Source organism: Peromyscus leucopus, chromosome 11 (genome assembly GCF_004664715.2).
Source record: "Peromyscus leucopus breed LL Stock chromosome 11, UCI_PerLeu_2.1, whole genome shotgun sequence".
In the NCBI taxonomy this organism is placed as follows: Eukaryota; Metazoa; Chordata; class Mammalia; order Rodentia; family Cricetidae; genus Peromyscus; species Peromyscus leucopus.
In genome coordinates this window covers 56,053,537-56,078,138 of record NC_051072.1, presented here as the reverse complement: position 1 = coordinate 56,078,138, position 24,602 = coordinate 56,053,537, and the positions used below count along the sequence as shown (strand labels likewise).

The following is a 24,602-nucleotide window of genomic DNA, read 5'->3' as shown; positions in this document are numbered from 1 at the left end:
TCGATAATCTCCTGGAAGGCTCCCCACGGAAAGGGCCCGCGGGAAATGGCTAACGGGAGGGCGGCTGCAGGCGACCGCGGCGCCCGCCGCCCGGGGTCTGCCCCTGCCCTCCCCGCCGCGTGGACCCAGGCGGCCGCCGCCCGGGGTCTGCCCCTGCCCTCCCCGCCGCGTGGACCCAGGCGGACAGGCTTCGCGCCTGCGCAGCTCAGCCAAGTCGCTAGCCGGCGGCGGCGGCGGCGGCTGCCGGAAGTCTGACCTTTCCCTCCCGCTGCTTATTCCCATCCGGGGTCACGCCGATCTTCCGGGAATCTCTGACAGGGCTGTCTACGCCGCCTTTTCGGCGACTTTTTGGGTCTTCCGCTTTTTTTTTTTTTTTTTCTTCCCCTTCCTTTCTTTTTGTTGTCGCCGCCCCCCAGCCTTCCACGCCCGCGCGGGCCCGGCCGTCTCGGTTCTCGCCTCTCCGCCGCCCTGCCGGGGCCTGGGTCACCCGCCCGAGCTGGGCCTCGCCGTGCCGCGCGGGCTGCTCCGACCTCGGCCAGCTCGGGCGGCAGCTCGGGCCTGGGAGCGCGTCGGCGGGCGGTGCCGCTGGGCCCTGCTCGGCCCCTCGGCGTGGACGCCGGTGAGTGGAGGGGGCTCCGGACGGGGGTGCGCGTGAGCAGGGCCCTGGGCCCCGGCCCGGCGCGCGAAACTTGCCCGCGACCGACGTTGTGTTTTGCGCGGGAGAGCCTGGCGCTGCTGCCCCCCGGGGCTCCCCAGGGTCGGCAGGGGCGTTCCCCGGGTGCTGGCCTTGGGGGACGAGTGTTGGTCTGGTCTGACTTCCTGCTCTCCGCTTCGCACGTCGCCCCCCGCCCCGTCCCCGCTCTCTAGACCGAAAGAGTGGGCATGTCCAGATACTCCCTCCTGGCGTTCCCAGAGGCAGTGGAGAACTAAGATGAATGCCCAGGTTAACTATCGTGGGAGGCATTTGTCGTTAAGACACTTAATTGAGTAGCGTGAAGTCACTTTGGTAGAAACACACACAGGCTGGGACTGGCTGATGGTTGAATGCACTTCTCCCGGGCAGATTTTGTGGCTAGGCTTTCCGTCCTTTCATCTGGTTAAGAACACACGGGACTTGAAAGTTCCCTCCCCTGTTTTTGCCTCTTTGAGCTTTGTTTAAAATAATTAGATTGTGGATAAAAGGAAAGAAAAAGATTTTCAAGTTTTCTTTCTTGTTTTGCCTCTTTCAGCTTTGTTTAGAATAAGATTGCTGATAAAAAGGAAGAGAAAGAAATTGTGCAAGTCCGGTTGGAAAATTAAGTATATGTTTTTTTTTTTTTTTTTTTTTTTTTTTTTTTTTTTTTTTTTTTTTTTTGTGGCTTGTGTTTGTACACAGACACACTACCATTATAGTATATAGTTCAGTACTACCATGCTTTGGTGTGCTAACCACTATAACACTCTTAATTTGCACTAACAACTGGTAATAGAAACATTAGTTGGTAGGTGTGAATAGCTCCAATTGTATGTGATCTAGAAATGTCCCATAATACATAGAGTCCCTGTGAAACAGACCAGTTTCCAGTCATTTGAGAAATGTCCATTTGGAACTGTGTTGCTAGATTTTTCTTTTAACTCTTGGATGGAATTTAGTTTTTAATAAAAAAGGAATGCTCTGTTAAAACCTGAAGGTGAGCCGGCGGTGGTGGTGCACACCTTTAATCCCAGCACTTGGGAGGCAGAGCCAGGCGGATCTCTGTGAGTTCAAGGCCAGCCTGGTCTACAGCCTGAGAGCCAAGACAGGCACCAAAACTACAGAGAAACCCTGTCTCGAAAAAAAAAACAAGACAAAGAAAAAGAAAAAAACCAAAAACCCTGAAGGTGGTTTTGGCAGTGGGTGAGCAGGATTTAGGAGTTAGACCTTTTCTGTTGTGGAGAAAAGAACTGAAGATTTTAGGGGATCAAAGACACTTAGATAAGTGAACAGAGAACTTGATTCAGCCGTCCAGTTGTTGTTTGTATTAGGTAGATGCTGTTTTCCAAGGAATCTTGATAAAGAGATCATTATGTAAACTTGAGTGTTCTATAACTTGTAGGAGAGATCAATTTGAGGACAGTAATTCCAGTAGCAAATTAAGAGACCCAAAACTGTTCTCACTAGAAATACTTTTTAAACTCTTACTATCTTGTCTCATGTATGCTCATTTTCATATAAATCTTACTAATTTTGCATTGGTTTAAGCATATTAGACAAAACCATCTTTTAAGGGTCTTTTCTCTAGGCAAGAACTAGTATAATGGTTTTTAAAACAATACAAATTTTACCTAGATTGTTCTGTTTCACTGTTGAGTACAGATTAAAAACAGTAACTTTTAAGGTAAGAAAAGTAGGATACTATCAGTTTCTAGATGTTACTATAAAATTCATCATACTACTACAGATAACGTGGAATAACTTCTTACAGATAATCTTTAGTGGGGAAGCTTCATTAAGACTATAAAGAAAATAGTTAAACTTTTATAAAGTTCTGGTATAGTGATAGTTTCACTTGACCTATTTCATTAAACTATATTTTATAAAGATTCCTTGTGTTTTGCTTTGCTATTGAGTCGGGGTCTCATATATATAGCCTTGACTAGCCTAGAACTTGCTTTATGGACCAGGCAAGCATTGACCTCACAGAGATCTGCCTGCCTCATCTGCCTTTCCAGTGCTGGCATCAAAGGTGTGTGTCACCACACCTGGTTCCCCTGTATTTTTGCATTGCATCATTGCAATATCATTACAATCATTATTGAAGTCTATTAGAAAAAGGATTTCATGTCTCTAGATGGTCATATAGGCTACTTATGGGGTGAACATTGGTTGCTCTCTGTTAAATTTCTTAAGAATGGTTCTGTTTTGAAGGCTGCCCAGTTAAAGTTTGACTTAAGGGTCAAGATTCCTGAGAGAGCCTGACTAGTATTTTATCTTAGAAGAACTCCAGAAGAATGAATGCTTCTCAGAGGCAGGCCAGTCACAGAGTTGAAGACCAGCCTGGTCTGCATAGAGAGTTGAAGGCCAGCCAGCACAACACAGTGAGACCCTTTCTCAATAAAATAGTAAAATAGAAATCTTCACTTTGCATTTGAATACGCTAAATTAGATATATACCCTACAGTAAAGTTTTGCCTATGAAATCATCCTAGGCTTCTAAGCTTTTAATTGTAGAATCATTTGGTTTTAATGTTGTAGAGTAGTTCTGGGTACAATACTATCTTTTAATTTCTACTTAGTTTGGATTTGATTGTGTAATAGGATAGAAATAAAAGTGAAAGGTATATTATTAGCATTTTTGCATCTTTAAGTCTGAATACAGACATATACGGTCTTATGACAGTTTATAGATATAAATTGTCTAGGTGTTGAACAGTGGACCTCTGTAAATGAACCTAAAATAGTATTTGTTGTTGTTTTTATTTTATGTTTTCAGCTGTGTCTATGTGTGTGTATCTCACACATTATGTGCATGCCTGGTACTCTAGAAGGTCAGAAGAAGGCATTGGATTTCCTGGAACTGGAGTTACAGATAGTTGTGAATCACCATGTGGGTGCTGAGAACCATACCTGGGTCCTCCGTAAGAGTGAGCAGTCAGTGCTCTTGACCTCAGAGCACTCCAGCCCCCTTGTTTGCTTTTAGAGATGAGTTTTCACTCCTCTGCAACCCAGGGTGTACTTAAACTTAAGACCCACCTGCCTGAGTCTCTGGATTCTGAGAGTTCAGGCATGCACCACTTCTTCTAGCTTTGAAATAGAACTTCCGTGCTGTGTTTTCTTGAGACAAGCTACTTATGCCCAGTTTGAGTTTGAACTTGCTGTGTCTGCCCAGCTAGTCTTACACTGCTGATCATCCTTCCTTATCCTCCCAAATGCTGGGATTTCAGGTGTGTGCCACTAGGTATGACTTGAAATAGAACTTTTTAGTTCTGGTTTTTCTGTGGATAGATGGCTTCTTTTCTTTAGGTCCATAGTTTCTGTATTCCAGCAAAATGAAATGTCAAGCAAAATTCATTTTAGCTAACAACCACTTAATGACATTTTTTTGTAACCCCCATGAAAAAGATTGTTTTTAAATGGGAAGTTAGTTGAGGGAAGTGAAGTAAAGGGAACCAAATCTTAACCATTTCCCTCTGAGCAGTGAAATTCAGAGAATACAGGTCAGCAGATACTGATTAAAAAAATAACAAAAACAAAACAAAAACCTGTAAGAGGAAGTACAGACTTCCTGGAGGAATTTGACAGATTGATTTCCTATAGGCAGCACTTTGTCTCTGGTACAGATTAGAGTCAGGTATTTGGAGGGACGTCTGAGAATGGTGATAAGTTGCCTGTCCACTACCTTTGATGAAATTTGGACAAATGAATCTGATTATATGTGGTCAATCTAGGAAATTTTAATTTCACAGAATGGGAAAACCAAGGAACAAAATTTGTATTGAGTTTTAGTGTCTTTTCAGGCCCCCTTCCTCCCATTCTGTTGACTCTTTTAATTTTTCCAATCCTTTTAGTTTCATTCTCTAATAACACTTATCTGTCTAGGCATTTTTTTTTCTTCTGTAAAACAAAACAAAAAACTGAAAGAAAAAGCACAGTTAACCCAATGCTTTACCCATACCTCCTGCTGAGTGTGAGCCCACCAACTCCTGACTCCCCCTCCCCACATCGTCCCATGTCAGCATGAAGTAGCCAGATTTGAACTCTAATATATATCCAAGAAGTTTGGGATGTTTGGCTGGAATCTCCAGCTTGGCCCATTCCTTCATCTCCAAACCCCACCCTCTCAGAAAGACCACCAAAAGTCCACTTCCTTATCCCTGAGGCTTCCAGCTCCCTAAGGCCCCACCCAAAGCAGTATAATTGAGCATAACCCAGCTTGTGGAGGATGCCTCCTCATCCCGTGCCTACAGGGTATTTAAGCCCCCTCCTTTAGACAGGCCATGTTTTTCTCCTGTCCCCCCACCTGGAGTGCTTTGCCTAAATAAACCTGGTCTTTTACTTAAAAAAAAAAAAAAAAGCTTTTGTAGTTCATTCTTTGATTTGCTTATCAGAAAAGAAAATTTAGCACTTTTTATAACTTGAATAATCCTTTGCATACATAATAAATAAAACTTGCCATATCAGTATATAAATTCATAACATAAATGTGTAAATACAAATATGTAATATATAGTAAATGATATATAACAAACATAACTTTTGTTTAAAATGGTTTTATTACTATAAGAACCAAATATTTCCAGGCTGTATGTGTGGTGGCTTATGCCTTTAATCTCAGCACTTGGGAGGTAGAGGAAGGTGGATCTCTGAATTCAAGATCATCCTGGTCTACAAAGTGAGTTCAAGGACAGCCAGGGCTACATAGAGAAACCTTGTCTCAAAAAACCAAAAACCAAATCAAACAAAAAACAGATGTCTTAGAAAAACACTCTGGGCAAATTCATTGGATAATCTATAAATTTGTTTTATTTTGTTTTTGTTATTTTTAAAGTGCTCTTCTGTATAGTGACTTTTATCAGTACTAATAGTATTATTTTCTTTTCTATTATTTTTTCTTTTTCTTTTTTTCAAGACAAGGTTTCTCTCTGCAGTTTTGGTGCCTGTCCTGCATCTTGCTCTGTAGACCAGGCTGGTCTCGAACTCAGAGAGATCCGCCTGGCTCTGCTTCCCGAGTGCTGGGATTATTAGGTGTAAGCCACCACTGCCAGGCATATTTTTTCTGTTTTTGAGATTATAATTACATCATTTCCCTTTCTCTTTATTTTCTTCAAACCCTTTCATTTGCCCCTTCTTGCTTTCTTTTGAATTCACAGCTTTAAAAAAAATTGGCCGGGCGTTGGTGGCACACGCCTTTAATCCCAGCACTAGGGAGGCAGAGCCAGGTGGATCTCTGTGAGTTCGAGGCCAGCCTGGGCTACCAAGTGAGCTCCAGGAAAGGCACAAAGCTACACAGAGAAACCCTGTCTCGAAAAAAACCAAAAAAAAAAAAAAAAAAAAAATTGTTGCATACATACACACACACACACACACACACACACACACACACACACACACACACTCCTAAATATAACCTGCTCAGTTTGTGTAATGTTGCTTGTATGTATTATTTTAGGGCTGAGCATTCAGTATTGGATAGCCAATTGATGTGCTCTTCCCTGGGGAAGACTGTTTCTCCTACTCTCAGCACTCCTTAGTTGACTGTAGTTCTTTGTGTAGGATTGAGGCTTTGTAGTCTTTCCCCAGTCCACTTTACCACGTCTGTTGTTGTCTTTGTTGAGTTCGTGTTTAAGAAGTCATTATAGTGAGACTTATGGGTGTAGCCTCTGACATTACTAGGAGACAGTCTCACAGCAAACTCACTGGTCTTAGATCTTTTAGCCCCCTCTTCCCACGTATTCCCCATGTGTGGAAATTGTGTTGTAGATATATCCTCAGGGACTGGGCTATATGACTCTGCATTTTGATTGGTTGTGGTTTTTAATGGTCTCTGTTTATTGCAAAGAGAATTTTCCTTAATGAGAGGTGAGAACTGCATTAATCTGTGGGTATAAGGACAAATATTTAGAATGTGGTTAGGGATTGTGTAGGTTTAGTAAAGTGATGGTTGTAGGTTTTCCTCCAAGATCCGTGACTTCACTAGCTGTGGGTAGTTGGCTAGGTTGGTTTCCAGTATCAGGCATGACCCTCTTTTAAGTGGGTCCTAAGTCCAATTAGAGAGCTGTTGGTTACTGCTAAGGTGTGCATGCTTAGTTATCATGCAGTGGTGGTCACTGTTGTGGTTCACAGGCTCATAGCTTTGTAGGACTGACTGTTGGTTGCTTCTCTCCTTTGGGAAGCTTTCATGAAAGCTTCAGGGAAGGAGCATTCAGGTCAGTTCCAGCTCAGGCCTCTGGACTCTGTGTCTTAAGTGCATGGTGTCTTCAGGAATAGGGGCTGAATCTTTCACCTCTGTGGGGAAAACCAAGGACAGTAGCAATACCCTGTAATGCTGTTTGACAACCTTGACCAACAATTCAAAGGGTCTTCTGAATACCTGGCATTGGGGATTTTGTTAGTCATTGGTTCTTGGAAGGAACATTGTCAGCCCAGATGAGAAAAGTTCATTTAAACTGTGTGTGCGTGTGCGTGTGCGTGTGCGTGTGCGCGCGTGTGTGTGTGTGTGTGTGTGTGTGTGTGTGTTAAAGGTTTTTGTTTTAGGTAGTTAATAGCATGATTCCTTATGACTTTTTCAAACATCCTCACTATTATTTAACCTCTACCCCCTCCTTCTATATTTTGTTCCCTCCTACTCCCTAGTTAGAGCCTTCCCTGGCAGATCATTTGTTCCCTGCTAGTCCCCTCTCTATTGCTCACCACCTCTGTGCTCCAACCATGGTTCCTTTTTACTGGTTTCTACAGGAACTCTAGGATATGGACTCACATCTGAAGATCTGGAGCTAGGAGCCTCTGATGAGAGAGAACATGCCACATTTTTCCTTTTTGGGTCTGGATTGCCTCACTCAATTTGATCTTTTCTAGTTCCACCCATTTACCTGCAAAGCTCATGATTTCATTTTTCTATACAGCTCAATGCTATTCCATAGTGTATATATACGCCACGTTGTAATTGTCCATTTCTCAGTTGAAGGACCTTTATGTTGTTTCCATTTCCTAGCCATTGTGAATAGAGCAATGAGCATGTCTGAGCAGGTATCTGTAGAGCAGGATGTCGAGTCTTTTGGGCATATGCCAAGGAGTGGAGCTAGGTCATATGGCAGATTTATTTTTAGCTTTTTGAGGATTTACCCACATTGATTTCCAGAGTGGATAGAGCAGTTTGCAGTCCCAGCAACAGTGAATGAATGAGGATTCTCTTTCCCCCACAGCCCCTCCAGCATTTGTTATTGTTTTATTTTGTTGTTGTTGTTGATCTTTGCTATTGGATTGGAGTAAGCTGATATCTCAAAGTTGTTTTGATTTGCATTTCTTGAGTATCATCTTGAGACCATCTTTCTCTTTGACTTTGAGCAGCTATTGAACTTCCCTTATCATTCTGGGAATTTGCCCTAATCTGGGTTTTCTTTCTTTTGAGACAGGGTCTTACTATGTTACTCGAGCTGGCTTGAGACTCTCTGTATAACAGGATGGCCTTGAACTCATGGCAATCCACTTGCCTCTTGTGTGTCACCGCTACTGGCTGGAAACAATTTTGCACTTTCCAACTCAATCTCCTTAGTGCTGGGACTGCTAGTGTGTGCCACCTTGCCTCATCTTTCTCTCTTTACCCTTCATATCTACAAGGATTTTCATTTTCCCTTATGTTGATACTATAGACAGGGATAGCCTTGTGGCTTAACATTTTACTTAAGCTTTAAAGCTTTAAGGGCATTAATTTGTGTCTTGTGGCTTCTACTATTGTTATTAGAAAGGCCAAAGACATGTTGATCCCCAGCTTTTTAATATTTCCTCCTCTGGAATATTGATAAACTGGTTTTCTCTGAATATTCTAAAATTCCATCTGTGTGTGTGTGTGTGTGTGAGTGAGAGAGAGAGAGAGAGAGAGAGAGAGAGAGAGAGAGAGAGAGAGAGAGAGAGAGAGAGAATATGAGAATTGAGAGATTGAGATTTTTAGTCCAGGACATATTTTTCTTTGATTTGTTTAGTGATTCTCCTTCGTGTGTTTTTCTGTTTTTCATGGACTTTTCTATTATAATGTTGGACCACATAGTTGGGTTCTCTGGGCTTTTTTTTTTTCTTTGAATGTTTATTTGATATAGTTTCTGCTTATTTTCCATTTTTTCCCTCCCTCTTTGGTGATCTATGGATGCCTTATTTTAAGTCTAAATGAAAGCTTCTTATATATGAGTTGTGCCTGACAGCTGTTAGCATTTCTTGTAGGTAGGCTGAGCATGTAATTCTGTTGACTTGATGGTAGACCCTTTTACTATGTTATATCGTTTTGATTATTGTTATGGTGTGTACTTCTTTTCAGTTAAGAGTTTTCCACCCTTTTTTTGGTTTTTTGAGACAGGGTTTCTCTGTCCTGGAACTCACTCTGTAGATCAGGCTGACCTCGAACTCAGAGATCTGCCTGCCTCTGCCTCCTGAGTGCTGGGATTAAAGGTGTGTGCCACCATGCCTGGCTTGGTGATCAGGGAGTGTCATTTTTAATTGGTTTTCTTGGTTTTTCTATGCTACTTTACCCACCCTTTTGAAGACTGTAGCTTTGCTGCATTAATCATTGAAAAAAATTTAAAAAAGAGCATCTAGTGTCTTCCTAGGTTAATGACATGTTCTAATTGTCCTCTATGATTTTCCTTCCTCTATGGAACAAAACTGTTTTTATTGCAAGTCTTTTGTGTATAGCCATTGAGAAGAATCTTGGAATTTTATGAATTGGTAGGTGACATACATTCCTTATTTCTTCAGATGATGTAAAGTACTATATCCTTACCTGATAGCATGTACCTTTTTATGAATTAGGTTGTGAATAAATGTAAGGATCTGAGCAATTTAATTAAATCTCTTGAATGATTTCTTTTGTTGTTAGAATCGTGGTAAAAATTGTGTTGCTATGAAGGTAAACTTAGATCATTTTCATCAGAAAATGTTAAACATGCATATTATTGAAAGCGTTTGAACGTGGTTTACATTTTAAATGAACTGTTAGTTATTTGTGATTTGCCCATAGTAGAATTTAAGACCTATTAAACCTTTAGAAATAACTTTGCAAATGAAATGACTAATTTGATAGCTGATTGTTTTAAGTAGTAGATAATACTTATCAAAGAGTTCCGTGTCTTTAAGTTATAATAATTTAGTATTATCTTCTTAAATTATAGGTAGAAGAATACATGTTCACCTTCAGTGAACAAGAGCATGTTCCCAAACTCAATTTTGGGTCGTCCTCCCTTCACTCCAAACCACCAACAGCATAATAACTTCTTTGCTCTCTCACCAACTCTTTATTCACACCAGCAACTTATTGATGCACAATACAACTTTCAAAATATAGAGTAAGTATGGTGTTATATTCGACCATGTCATTACGATCTGTTTTTTCTTTGGCATAATATTTTTGTATTCAGTATTTGAAAGCAGAGAAAATATTATTAAACTCTGTTTTCTTTGGATTAGTTAAGTATTTAGTTTGTGTGGAATTTTTGGTTCTAAGGAAAAATATTTATGTTATTCTGTGTTTTTTGTAGCTTTTCTAGAGCTGTGACCTTACAGCCCCTGACATATGGAACTGTCAGTCCAATACAGACCTCGACATCCCCATTATTTCGAGGAAGGAAGTAAGTATTTTCAACTGTTTTTAAAAGAAATGTTATAGTCCTAAGAACTATGTATCAGTTATATAAAATTATATGGACAGTGTGGCCTACGTTTTGTTTTCTGAAACCTATGCAATTAGATCAGTCACAGAGTTTTAAAACTTCTTTGAGTTCAAACATTTTAATGAACCTTGTAATGTTTTATTCCTGCCACTGCAGGTTTTAGTTGGAATAAAGTTATGTTTCTCCAGAAATCTGTGTTTTGAGAATCATAGACACATCAGATGCCTTCTTATGAATTTACTAGGGTTGCAATAGCAAAGTACTATAAACTGATACTTGATGCCATCAAGAGGCTAAAAATCCAGATCATACTCAGCACCGCTGGCGTCCTTTGAAGTCCTTCTAGAGTATTCTTCCCTTTGCCCTGTGGTGATCTGACTTTACAGGATACCCATTATAATAGATTAGGGTCCTTCCCTTAAGAACCCAGTTACACTTAATTATCTTTTGAAAAGTTTTAGCTCAGAAGATTCTTGTATTTGTTTGTTTTTGAGCCAGGGTTCCTTTGAGTAGCCTTGGTCTTCATGGCTACTCTGTAGATCAGGCTGGACTGGAACTCACAGAGATCTACCTGCTGTAGCAGGAATTCTAATTGGTCTTATTAATAAAAACCTGGTGCCAGATATCAGGGTACATGCTGAAAGATCAAACTTCTTACCTCCACGGAATCCTCAGACTGAAAGGGCCTAGCTCCTTTCTCCATCCTGCCTTATCATTCCTCTCTTCACCTAGACAAATCATTTTCTGTTTCCTCCTCTTAAGTGCTGGAATTAAAGGCTCATGCCTCCCAAGTACTGGGATCAAAAGCATGAGATCCCAAGTGCTGGGTTTAAAAGTGTGTGTCACTACTGCTTGGCCTTTAGTGGCTAGCTCTGCATTCTGATCTCCAGGCAAGCTTTGTTTGGTAGAGCACAAACAAAATATTACCACAACCTGCTTCTGCCTCCCAAGTACTGGAATTAAAGGCATGTGCCACCACACCTGGCTGATATAAGGCTTTTTATAGTCATTTCAGAAACCAGTCAATTTTAAAAGAAATACATCTATTACAAAATAATTATAATAGAATTTCAGAGGTATTTGCTAAAATAACATTAGTTAATATTTGTACAACAATATACCTTTTAAAACCTATCTAATCATTTTCTAATTTCTATGTTACAAATAATCAATAGTAATTTAAAATATAGTAGTGTTGTAAAACTTTAAAATGATGTCATTAAGTCTCATTGTTGTCTTCTGTTTATACAAATGCTGTAGGATATAGAAGTTATAGTTTTTCAAGCAGAGATGGTATAGCTGCTATTTGAAATCTAACTTTCTGCTTCTAGAACCAAGGCTTTTGATAAACATTACAAGTTTTTCTGCATTGTCATTGGGAAAGTTATATATAACAATTCTAAGAATATTGACTTCGTTAGTTTTATTCGTGTATTTTTTTTTAAATAGCTATAGTAGCCAATTGGTAGCTCATGAGTGAAGATGAGTTCCATTAATTCATAGTAATAGATATTGTTAAAAATTAAAATTGGTATTTTTAATTGAAGATACTCAGTGTATGTGCTATAATTACTTCCAGGTTTAAAAAAAGCAAATGTACTTTTATGTGTCTAGTTCTGTATATGTTTACTTACGAGTAGGAGTTCCACTTATTTTGTGAATCTGCAAAGAGAGAAGAGTCAGAATAATGTCCGAGGAGCAGTGTAATAATAAAAACCTTTAGATGGCTTTGGCCCATAGGATTTTAGAGCTGGAAAGGAATTGGACCATTTTCTGTGACATAAAGTATTTTATGTCAACAACTTAGTTTATCAATGAAATAAATATAATTTTCCCTGTCAAATTACTGGTCTCTTCCCTTTCTAGTACTGCGGTCTGTACCTGGGGCTTCACGGGTGCTTGGTAGACACTCTGTGCTGACCTAATTATTTTCTTGTTATTTTGAAAATTTTCAAAATTTCTGAAAAATGTAAAAGATAGTATAATGTGTGCTTTCTCCTTGTTTCATTAGATGCAAAGTTTAGCTATGTTTGTTTTTATCTTTCTTCTCATTCTTACACTTTCTCCCGAATTATATTAAAGGAAATTGTTGACATTCTTTATTTACTTTATCCAAAAACACCTCAGTCTATTCTTTGTAAAAATAAAGACATTCTCTTATATAACCAGAACACTTTAATCATTCAAAAGACATTTATGTTAATGCATATTATTGGAAATGCAGCTTGTTTTCAAGTGTCTCCTGTTGTCTGGTACCCTTTATAGCTTTTATAAAAATGTCAGTTTAGTTTTTCCCACTGATGAACCAGAACCTTTAAAAATATGTGTGTGTGTGTGTGTGTGTGTGTGTGTGTGTGTGTGTGTGTATGTATGTGTATATATACCACTTAATTTACTTACTCTTTTGTTAGAATTTATCTTTAATTCTTAGTATTTGTATAATTCTATATGTAGGCATTTTTCTGTATTGTTTTCAATGTGGTGATGACTCATTTTAGTAGTTCAAAAGCATACCATTAATTATCTTTGTCTTTGTAAAGCATTGGAAGGCATCTCTTGTGCTGAAAATGAATATTAAAAGTCTACTAGGGAGTTGCTGATATAACCCTACCCAAAAGTCACAGTGCTGTTGTTTTCTGTTTCTATATTTGTATGCTTCTGTTGTCAGAATGTTGTGTCTCTAGTCACTAAGGTATATTTGCTTGTTTTCAGGAGAATAAACGATGAAAAAAGCTTTCCTCTTGATGGTAAACGGCAGCGCTTCCATTCGCCCCACCAAGAGCCAACTATAATTAACCAGATAGTGCCTTTATCAGGTGACCGAAGATACTCCATGCCACCATTGTTTCACACACACTATGTACCAGATGTAGTACGATGTGTTCCACCTCTTCGAGAAATTCCACTGTTAGAACCTAGAGAAATCACACTGCCTGAGGCCAAAGATAAGGTAAGTATAGTGCAGATGTTCACTTTTCCTTTGGGAAGGTTCATCTAAAGAATGTATTAAAAGGATCAGGAAAACCTAATTTTCTACATTTAGACTATGTCACCTTTTTTTTTTTTTTTTGAATGTTTAAAGTTTTATTTTCTTCCTAAATATCAATTAGATTTTGTGTGTGTGTGTGTGTGTGTGTGTGTGTGTGTGTGTGTGTGTGTGTCTGTGTCAGTCAGTCATAAGTACATCTGTCAGGATCAGATTTTTTTCTGACTTACAGATTTGGAATTACAGCCAAAACATTTGATTCTTAGTTGTTAGAGAATTCTTTTACAACTTATTCTTTCTCAAATGAATGAATGATTTTTACTGGTGGTGGTGGTGGTGGTTGTTTTTTGTTTTGTTTTGTGTTTTGAGACAGGTTCTTTTTATATAGCTCTGGCTGTCCTGGAACTCTGTAGACCAGGCTGGCCCAGAACTCACAGAGATCTGGCTACATCTGCCTCCAAATGCTCAGATTAAAAGTGTGTATCACCACACCCAGTGCAACTTGTTTTTACTGTAGAAAAATATGTATGACTATTCATATAGTAATTGTAATAAAATGTTAAAAAGCATTGTCTTTTGAATTTTTCTGAGGAGATATACAATTAAATAATGTGATCAAGAAAGATTTATCAAAAAGATCAGTAAAAATTCTTTTAGCTAAATCAAAGTATTTGCTTTGGGAAATGATGTTAGTACTGGGGACAAAGAGTCCTTTAATATCTAGTAGTAGTAGACAGTCTAGAAGACTGTCGCTCTCCTCAGTTATACTTAGTGGGAAGTTAAGAAGAACGTAGGTAATTGGGAAGGGTGTATAATGTCTGTCATCCTTTTGTCCTTTGAGTGATACTGTCAACTTTCCCTTTCCTCTACTCCTTCCCTTTCTTCACAGAGTCTTGCTGTGTAGTTCAAGCTGGCCTTAGATTGAAACTTACCCCTTCAGATGTACAAATCAGTAGATTTTACTAAGTTCACAAAGTTGTGCAGTTATCTGTTTCCAAAACATGTTCAACACTCCCAAGAAAGTTTGTACCTCAGTGGTGTTCATTTTCCTTCCCACCTCCTGTAAGTAGAATCCTTTGATCTATGGCCATTTGTGCCTCGTGTCTGGCATAATGTTTTTAGGGTTTATCCATGTTTGTTTGTGTTTTTGAGACTACTTGCCATGTAGTTTAGGTGGGCCTTGAACACACTTTCCTACTGCCTCCGCTCACTGAGTGTTGGAACTGCATTTCTTTTCAGTAGAATAATATTTTGTTGTATAGATATATACCATATCCGTCTGATGGACTTTTAGGTTTCTAACTCTGGCTGTTATGAATAATGGTGCTGTAAATATCATGTGTACAAAATTTTGCATGGGTATGTTTTCACTCTCTTGATGCATACATAGTAGTGAAATTGTTGAGTAATGTGGTAAACCATGTTTAACCTTTTAGGAACTGCCAAATGTTCTGGAAAGTGGATTTTATATGTATACAGATGTTCCACTTTATTTACGTCCCTGTCAACACTTGTGACATTTACTTGTGATTCTCTCTCTTTTTAATTCCTTGCAGTACTAGAGATAGAACCCAGGGCTTTCAACATGCTAGGCAAACACTGCATTGCTCTTGAGCTTTATCCTTATCTGGGCTCTTTTTAGTGGAGCCATTCTGGTATGAGAATGGTTTCAGTTTCCATTCTCTAATGTCATTTGCTTGTTGGACATTTCTATGTTCCTTAGAGAGATGTCCATTCAGATTCTTTGTCCAGATTTTAGTAGGTTATTTGTCTTCTGGTTGCTGAATTGTAAGAGTTATTTTTGTGTATTCCGAGTATTAGCCCTTATAGGTAGATGATTACAAATATTTTATCCTTTCTGTGATTTATATTTTTAGATTTCTTATTGATGCCATCTATAGCACAAAATCTTTTCAATTTTTTGTATTCCAATTTATTAGTTTTTCTTTGGTTGCTTGTGCTATTAGTGTTGAATCTCAAAAACCACCTCTCAATGCAGTGTCTTAAGTATTGATGCAGATGTGTTATAAGATTTGTCTATTTATTTATTTTGAGACAGGGCCTCATTATTTAGCTCTGGCTAACCTGAAACTTAATATGTAGACCAAGCTGTCCCTGAACTCACATATACCTCCAGAGTGGTAGATTGTATTCTAAGAATTTTTACTTTTAGTTCTTACATTTAGGACTTTGATCCATTTTTAATTAAGCTCCAGCTATATTCTCTTACTATTGGTTCATTTGTCCCAGAATCATTTATTAAAAAGATTTTATTCCTTCTGTGCCAACATTTTCCTTACCATGAAGTAGGAATAATTAGACAAAACCAGTGGGAAAGAGGAGAAAGCAAAGCAAAATTAAAAAAAAAAAAAAAAAATGGGATGTTTTGGCGTTCTTTCTTCTTCATTCCTCTGTTCCTTCTTTGCTTTCTCAGTTTAACTCCTGTGTCATAATGTGAAGGTCTATGGTATAAGGCCAATGAGGTGAATTGAATCCTCTGAAGGGATATATAAGTAGTTACTATATATATGGGTTTTAAGTGTATGCATGCTAGTAGGACATTTAAAGTGAGTTTATTACTCATAGATATTTAAATAGATTTTTGTATGTACTTACATTTGTAGTTAACTGCTAGAGCTAACCAAAGAACTTACTTTTACATATAGCTTAGACATATGTTGAATCTGTAAATTTAATAATGTGTAATTAATATTAGTCAGTAATAAACATCTGGTAAGATGTGATTCCATATCTTTGTTTGCTTAGTCATATAGAAAAATTTCTCCTAAATGTACTATCTTTGGAATTAAGGCATTTCCCCCAGAAAAGTAAAGATAGATTTTGTAGTTGAACCAATTTTTTTGAATGATACTTTATTTCCGCCTTATTGTAAGAGAAAGAATGAAAGTGCTTCTGTTTGTTCTTTTAAGTCAGTACTTTATTTCTGGAGACAGGAGCTCACTGTATAGCTCAGGCTGACTTTGAACTCATGATCTTCTTAGTTCCACTTTCTGAAAGCTCAGATTACAGGTGTGCTACTGAGCTTGGCTTAAGTGCTCTCTTTTTGAGAAAACTGATGTTCATTGATATCTTTGCTCTTTAGACATTCTAAACATGTTATGTTATTTATTCTTTCAACAACCTAGTGGCATATAGCTATGATCCTAAATTTTATTGACATTCAGAAAGTTAAATGATTTGCTCAAAGTCTATCTAGTAAGTGGTTAAAACCAAGATTTGACACCTGTCTCTAAAAATACAAAGAGGAGGAATTTAATGTGCTAAAGTCTAGAATAGAGAGACCACATTATAAGACCTGGCTATAATATCATGTGATCTATGATGGTAATAACTAACAGTTTACTGAGTGTCTATTGCTGCCAGAAATGTGATAAGCAATTACATGTTACCTCCTATAGAATGTATATTGAATACAGTATCTAATGTGAGATAAATAGGCAGTGATTTAGACCCTTGAATGCATAGTCCAATGGCATTAGAAGTTTTTGAATAGATGAAATAACATAATGACTTGTATTTTGGGGAGGAGGATAGGTTTTTGCAGAACAGAGTTGTTTGGTTTGGAATGAGATGGCCTTGAAGGTGGACAGTCATCGTAAAGGTTGTTAATGTATCTGGATAAGAGGTCCTGCTGCATTGTTGTGACAAATGGTAGTGGAAATGATGTGTGAGATAGTATAAAAGGAAGATGGATAGATAGGGTTTTGCTTTGTGGTTCAGGTTGGCCTTATATTCACAGTCCTCCCGCCTCAGTTTCCCAAATGCTGGGACATGTGACTACAATGGGTTTCATTTAAGTGTTGTTACAATTTCCTTATTTTGTTATGCAACAGATACTGAGTGCCTACTGTGATGTCTGGAATTATGTTGTTCTACTTCAGTTGACAAACTGTTGCAAGTCTTTCTTTGTCCTGCCAACCAGCTCCCAAATCACAACACGGAGACCTATTATTAATTATGAAAGCTTGGCCGATAGCTTAGTCTTGTTCCTAACTAGCTCTTATAACTTCAATTAACCCATATTTTTATTAATCTACATTCTACCACATGGCTTTTACCTCTATCCCATTTTGTGTATCTGACTCATTCTGTGGCTGTCTGGCCTCTTTGCCCTTCTCAGCATTCTCTCTGCCCCGAAAATCCTGCCTGGCTATTGGCCATTTAGTTTTTTATTAAACCAATCACAGTGACATACCTTTACACAGTGTAAAGGCATATTTCACAACAACAAATGTTTTCTCTAAACGACCAGATAACAAATATTCTAGGTGTTCAAGCTATTTGAGTCGTTGACTCCACTTAATCAAATGTGAAAATCATTTCATTTTTGTATACAATAGACTAGAGGCTGTACTTGGCCTTTTGGCCCTAGTTTGCCAATCCTTCTGACTGAATAAAATAAAATCTCTCCCTTATGTGACATTTTAAATTTTACACTAACCATTGTTACTGAATTTATTACAAACTTGGGTGCCTATATCTTCTTGTTATGGCAAATAGCAAACTGTGTACATAAAATTTAAACAATAGTGTTATTAAACCTCTCAGCTTTAATTTAACCATTCTAACATTATATGACCATATTGAACCAACACATGACCATTCATATGACCAATCTTAATGTCTTCAGTTTGGGTCAACTTCCACTTGTTAAGCATTCCTCATGAATATGTGCATATGTCTGGTGGTGTTTTTTGGGTTTTTTTGGCAATGTAACTGTATCTCTGTTAATGCAGCTTCTTTTTCTCCTCTTCCTCCTGACTATTCTTGATCTTTCACTTTTCTAAATAAAACCCATTTTCTTAATTTTTAGAAAAAAGGATTCTGTTTTTATTTTATTTTAATTTATTTTATTTATTTATTTATTTATTTTGGTTTTTCGAGACAGGGTTTCTCTGCGTAGCTTTGCGCCTTTCCTGGAGCTCACTTGGTAGCCCAGGCTGGCCTCGAACTCACAGAGATCCGCCTGGCTCTGCCTCCCGAGTGCTGGGATTAAAGGCGTGGGCCACCACCGCCCGGCAGGATTCTGTTTTTGTTTGCTTGTTTTCATTATCTTGACTCTACATACCTGTTTCAGGAGATTTGATTTGTTTACTAATAGTTTTCTGATCTGTTAACATGGTATATCTATTTATTATTTTTTTGAGATAGACTCTTGCTCTATAGTCCATACTTCTAGTAGTAGGACAGGCCCATAGGGTTGAAGAAATTGGCTTAGACCAGTTGTCAAGGCATACACATAATGTACTTCCTTATCAGCCAGCCTAGAGTCTGCCTTTAAGGCCTAGCAACAGATGCTGTCAGAGTTCCTGGTTGCTGTCAGAGGTCCTATAGTGTGGAGAGTCTGTCTGAGGGCCTAGTAACAGTCGCTGTCAAGAGTTCTTCATTGTGCCCAGCCAATGAGGGGTGACCACGCAGACTGGGTGCTGGGAGGAGGGTATATAAGGCCTTTTCTGTTATTGAATAAACTAGCTTATTATTTTTTTTAACTGACTCCAGATGTCTGTGCTGTTGGTGCCCTATCTTCTCACCCCTCCCCCAAGGGAGCCGTTAGGATCCAACAACACATACTGACCTTAAACTCATACCAATCCTGCCTCCACCTCCCAAGTGCTGGGATTACAGGCATGGACATACCAGGCTTACCTTTTCATATATTTAGATGTCTCTTAAATCAGTATTTTTGTGAATTTTAGCCTGTAAGTCCTGCAGAACTTTTAGAAAATAGACTTGTCAATAATTTCATGCAGTTTGCTGCTGTCATAAGTTTTTTCAGAATAAATTTCTCTTGTTAGTATGTGTGATTTAAATTGTTCTTTATCTTCTCAGCAAGTTAAAGTGAGAAAAGGCCTTGTAAAATCTGTTAACATGTCCTCATGTCTCCATGGAAATGTGCTTCATCTTAGCACCATTTCTCTAGTCAATCTAATTTCAAAAACTTGACGGAAGTTATTTCACATCTTTGTCAGGTAGTATTCCTAAGCCTTTTTTGTTTAGTTTTAGTTTGGTTTTTGTTTTATTCCTTTTTTAAATTTATTCTTTTTGAGATTTTATTTTTTTATTTTATTTTTTATTTTTTTTGTTATTTGTGTTTGAGTGAGATGGCTACTTTTTCTGTGCTTCTTTTAGATAGGGAAGGCTAGGCGGGCTGTCCTCATGGCTTGAGGCCTCCTCCCCTGCTTTACTTCTTTCCTACCTTTGTCTAGACCAGGAATTTTTACTTTTGCATTATTGATGCTTTTAGACCAGCTATTTCCAGGGGCAGTTACCTGTGTCTTGTAAGTTGATTAGTTGTATCCCTGGTCTTTCGATTGCAGTTACATACCCTACCCCTGTTATGGTAACCAAAATAGTTTGCAAACATTATCAAGTATTTCTCAGTAGTCAGAATCATTCTAGACCTTTCCTTTGCCTTTCACAGCCCTGCCTTGTTTAGATTTCAGGGCCTAAGTTTTTTGTTGGTGTTTATCTTTGTTTTAAAAGGGGTTTTCATTTATATTTATGTTTGAGGTCCCTGAACTTTTAGTGGCCTTCTTGTATTTGCTTATAAATTGCAGCTTGTAAAGTATACCTAGGCTTGTATGCTATTCTACATCAAGAGGGAACCATCAGTTTGGAGGGGAAGAAGCAAAAGGTAGTAGCTAGAGACCATTTGTTTTCTGGGTCTCTGATTGTAGGGCTGTACTAATGTTCTTTCTCTTTCTGATTACTGCTTTCTTTGGTGCTGTACCATTCTGGTATTAGTGTTTCGCCTTCACTGGTCAGATCTGGGGTTCATGAATACTATAGAGTCAATTACATTGTATTTTTTGCCAGTGTTTGGTTTTGGTTTGGTGTAAGATGAAGTGCTAAACAGTCTTATTAATAAAAAAACCCGGAGCCCGATATTGGGGTTAAAACTGAGAGATCAGAAAAGCAGAAAGAAGCCAGCCACGTTCTTACCACTTGGAGATCCTCAGCCAAAGAGAGCTACTTCCTGTATACCCACGCCTAATGCCTTTCTGTTCGGCCATCTCACTTCCTCTCTCCGCCCAGCTACATCACTTTGTCTTCCTGCCCAGCTATGTTACTCCCTGTCTGTCTGTACAGACCTCCAGACCTTTATGGTTAGTGCTGGGATTAAAGATATGTACCACCATGCCTGGCTCTGTTCCCAGTGTGGCCTTGAACTCACAGAGATCCAGACGGATCTCTGCCTTCCATGTGATAGGATTAAAGGCGTGTGCTACCATTGCCTGAACTCTTTATTATAGTGCTTGGCTTTTTCCTCTGATCCTCAGATAATCTTTATTAGGGTACACAATATATTTGGGACACAATACATCACCACAGTTTGGTTTGATCTGTTTATTTTCCTAGTTGCTGTTTCTTTCTTTGTGGGCTAGGCATAAACAGATGTTTTTTAAAAAATGCATCTATTTCATGGTCAAGTTGTCAACAACTCTTGGGCCTTCTTAAATATTCTGAATATCATTTAAAAAAATAACATCTTAAATGATGAATGAGACTTTTGTCTGGTTATACATAGACTGTGGGGAGGCTTAAGGGGGCTGAAAATACGAACGAGATTGAAGAACTGATGAAGGTGCTTGTGCTCCTGAGGCGCACAGCAGGCTTGGATAAAAAATATTAGTAGAGGGCCATAGCAAGAGGACACTATCTTAACAGAAGGAAAGAGGTGAGGTTTCCTTCAGGACTGTTCATTTATATGCTCTAGCACAATGAGGAATTGTATCTGGTATTTTTAATTTTCTTAGTCGTCCCCCCCTTCTTCTTTTTCTTTTTTTGAGACAGGATCTCATGTAGCCTAGGCTGTCCTGGAACTCCTATGAAGCCAAGGATGGCCTTGAACTCCTGATCCTCCTACCTCCGTCCTCTTGATTGCTGGGATTTGCAGATGTGCACCACTACGCTTGGCTTTTCTTAGAAAATTTTAATATGAGATTATCTGCAAGAGAAAGTAAGTTTAGGGGCCTTGAAGAAGGCAGTAAACATTTTGGAATGAAATAGTGAAAAACGGGAACAGTATCTAAGCAGAGGCAGGGGAGTAAAGGTTGAGTGATATTAAGGACACTAAGCTAGGCTAACCCTTACGCCAAACATTTGAAGGACTTGACTTTCCAAAAAGCTTTTCAGTTTTGTCTTTTAGGTTTAATTTTAGAGAGAAAGTGGTGTTTTCGTTGTCTTCTGGTGAGGATTTTGTAGCGCAGCCATTAGACCGTAGTGGATAAAGTTTCTAAGGTGTGATAAAGGAGACTGGTTTGGGAGATGCATTCTGGATTAGTGGCTGCATAGAGAAGGGCATTGGGACCATTTGGGTGCTGGTGAGATGGAAGAAAAGGGAGATCTCAAGGGACTCCTGACCAGGTCTAGAGCAGATACGTTAGAGCGGGGGTGGGGGTGATAAGATAGTGAGTTGAACAGGAAACTGAAGCTGAAGTGGTGTGTTGGAATTTAAGATGTCAGCACTAGAGCACATAGCTATGAGAGTACACCAGTGAGAAATATTACAGTGAAAGAATTTCAGAAGTGAAGTATATTGTGATAAGTGTAGCTCACTGCAGATAACCTTATCATCCTGTGGTAGCAGCAAGAGTTGGGGCGGAGGGAAATGTCCACCATATAGGTACCTAAACAAGGGAGATCCGCAGATAGGCAGCCTCATCTGAAGAAGTCAGGGTTCAGAGAAAGTTACATAAAATGGAGTGGAAGGTGGTTTGTGGGAATATAGAAGACGGGACTTTCTAAAGCTGCTGTGTGTGGCAGAAGAGACCTGAAGTACATATTTTAGACTATGTCATGTACAGATGGTTTCTGTTGCATATTCTTATTACTTGTGATGGTGACTCTTAAAAGTATAAAAATTATTCATGGTCCACATAAAAGCAGACAATACGAAAGAGTTTAGTTTGCTGAGCTGCAGTTATACTCATGAATTATCTGACTACTTTTCTGTCACTAAAATATTTTATTTTTTTAAATTTGCGTATAGTTTCTCAAGCCATTCTTTTTTCTTGAATAACAATAGCTTTAAATCAGAAAGTGTTAAGATAATATGGATTTATTTTTTAAATGCTGTCAGTATTCATTTACACTGCTTAATACAGTAGTTATAAATTTCTGAACAAATATTTTGTTTTCGTTTTCTTTTGTGATGTATTCAAGTTGAGTCAGCAGATACTAGAGTTGTTTGAAACTTGTCAGCAGCAAGCAAGTGACTTGAAGAAGAAAGAACTCTGTAGAGCACAGCTGCAGAGAGAGATCCAGCTGCTGTTCCCACGTACGTATGTCTAATTTGCATGCCTTTCCTGTCTATATGTTCCTGTTTACAAACTGCAGACTTTCTTACTGTTTTCTTCTGCTTCTCTAGAAAGCAGACTTTTTTTGGTTGGATCATCTTTAAATGGATTTGGTGCCCGGAGCAGTGATGGCGATTTATGCTTAGTTGTTAAAGAGGAACCAGTAAGTGATGAGACATTATTCCAAATCCACTTCTCATGTTATACGTCAGTTAAGGAATAGAACTTGAGTTATTTTAATAATTATTTACTGTTTACTCTAGCTCCAGAAGGACCTCTTCCCCTGCCCCACATTCATAAGGCACCAGCATGGTGTGCTTAAGAGCAGCTCTAGTTCTGAGGGGTTGAAGTGAGCTAGCTTTGAAGTGTGTGGTTTTGGAAGTGTTGCCTCTTACTATGAAATGTCACTGGGTGGGTTGAGTGTTTACAGGATTCAGAAAAGCAAAGCATATGGCAGTATTATCTTCTTATTTATTCATTCATTCATTCATTCATTCATTCATTCATTCATTTATTTATTTATTTATTTATTTATTATGTAGACAGGAGAGGGCACCAGATCTCATTACAGATGGTTGTGAGCCACCATGTGGTTGCTGGGAATTGAACTCAGGACCTCTGGAAGAGCAGTCAGTGCTCTTAACCTCTGAGCCATCTCTCCAGCCCCGGCAGTATTATCTTCTTGATAATACTTTCTTTCCATTTAATTTCTCAGTGATCCCTTTTTAAACCCACCCCCACTTTGAGTTTGTTTGTTTTTTTGAAAACAAGACTTCAATGAAATTTAAAGTAAGACTATTTTGATTTATTATATTTAACAGTTTTTTCTAAGATACTTTATTTCTGGTTTTATTTTTATTTAACAACCAAATTGTGTTATTTAGAATTATATTTATTTGGATTTCCTGTTAACTGATCTTTTCAATATATCTTAATATTATTATAACATATATTCAGTAAACTTACTCAGTGTAACCTCTTGTAGTTGTTGAGGTCTCTTTTAAACTACCATACTTTTTGATTAAATTGAGTATAATTTTAATATTTCATGCTATGGTTTATAGCCTTAAAAATGCAAGCAAGATGGGCGTGGTGGTGCACGCCTTTAATCCCTGCACTTGGGAGGCAGAGGCAGGTGGATCTCTGTGAGTTCAAGGCCAGCCTGGCCAAAAAAAAAAAAAAAAAAAAAAGAGGTCCAAGACAAAGAAAGAAACCCTATTTCAACTCTCCACCTCCCCCCAAAAACCAAACCAAACCAAAAAAAAATCTTTTGAAGTATAATGTGTAATTTTATTCTTCTGGTTGTTGTAAAAGAGAAACAGGTTTATTCCAGGAAAGAATCTGCTGTTTTTCTGTGCTTTGAGATAATGTAAAGGAAATGAAAAGGGGGGGAAAAAGAAGCAGACCAAAGAACCCTTAAATGTCACTGTAATGGAGATTGCAGGCCATGCAGCTAGACTACACTCAGGCATGTCTTACTAGCTCTGTGGTTTTTACCACATGCTGAAGTCACATTGCCCCAGCTTACACACAGAAGGACTCTACATTGTATGTAATCCATAAGCACTTCATAGTCTTGGTAAGGAAATAAAACATGCTGCAAAGTTAAGGTTTTGTTAAATTTTGTTGGAAGAGATTTTTTTTTAACACTTTATATAAAAGAGAAAATGACAGGGTTGTTTTCAATTAAAAAATGTTGATTCTGAAATGTAGATCTGAAAGATACTACTGAGAGTTGACTTTCTGTAGTTATTTTGAAAAATAACTTGAAAGAAAAATATGTTTTGTGTTTTGCTGTTGTGTTACTTGAAAAAAATCAAACACTAAGCTAAGAAAAAATAATGAAAAAACACTTTAACTTTTCAGTGTTTTTTTCAGGTAAATCAGAAGACTGAAGCACGCCATATACTCACCTTAGTCCATAAACACTTCTGTACTAGACTTTGTAAGTCTCGCATGCC

At 38.4% G+C, this 24,602-nt stretch overlaps 1 protein-coding gene across 9 annotated transcripts in view; it reads left to right on the top strand.

The window, feature by feature from the left end:
* Positions 1–273: 273 nt before the first annotated feature.
* Tent2 (terminal nucleotidyltransferase 2) overlaps positions 274–24,602 on the top strand; it is a 55,421-nt gene continuing 31,092 nt past the window's right edge. For 5 of the 9 annotated variants that reach the window (XR_005092443.1, XR_005092441.1, XR_005092442.1 and 2 more), the window contains exons 1-7: positions 274–619; positions 9,838–10,011; positions 10,204–10,293; positions 13,048–13,285; positions 22,508–22,622; positions 22,713–22,804; positions 24,508–24,586. Coding sequence is in view for 4 of the 9 variants with exons in the window: in XM_037209511.1 (XP_037065406.1) it covers positions 9,875–10,011; positions 10,204–10,293; positions 13,048–13,285; positions 22,508–22,622; positions 22,713–22,804; positions 24,508–24,586 (751 nt within the window). In the remaining 5 variants the exon portion in view is untranslated. Of the gene's footprint in view, positions 620–9,145; positions 9,395–9,837; positions 10,012–10,203; positions 10,294–13,047; positions 13,286–22,507; positions 22,623–22,712; positions 22,805–24,507; positions 24,587–24,602 lie in introns of those variants that run through there. The other 4 variants (XR_005092444.1, XM_028892852.2, XM_028892849.2 and 1 more) reach the window with 4 other exon arrangements.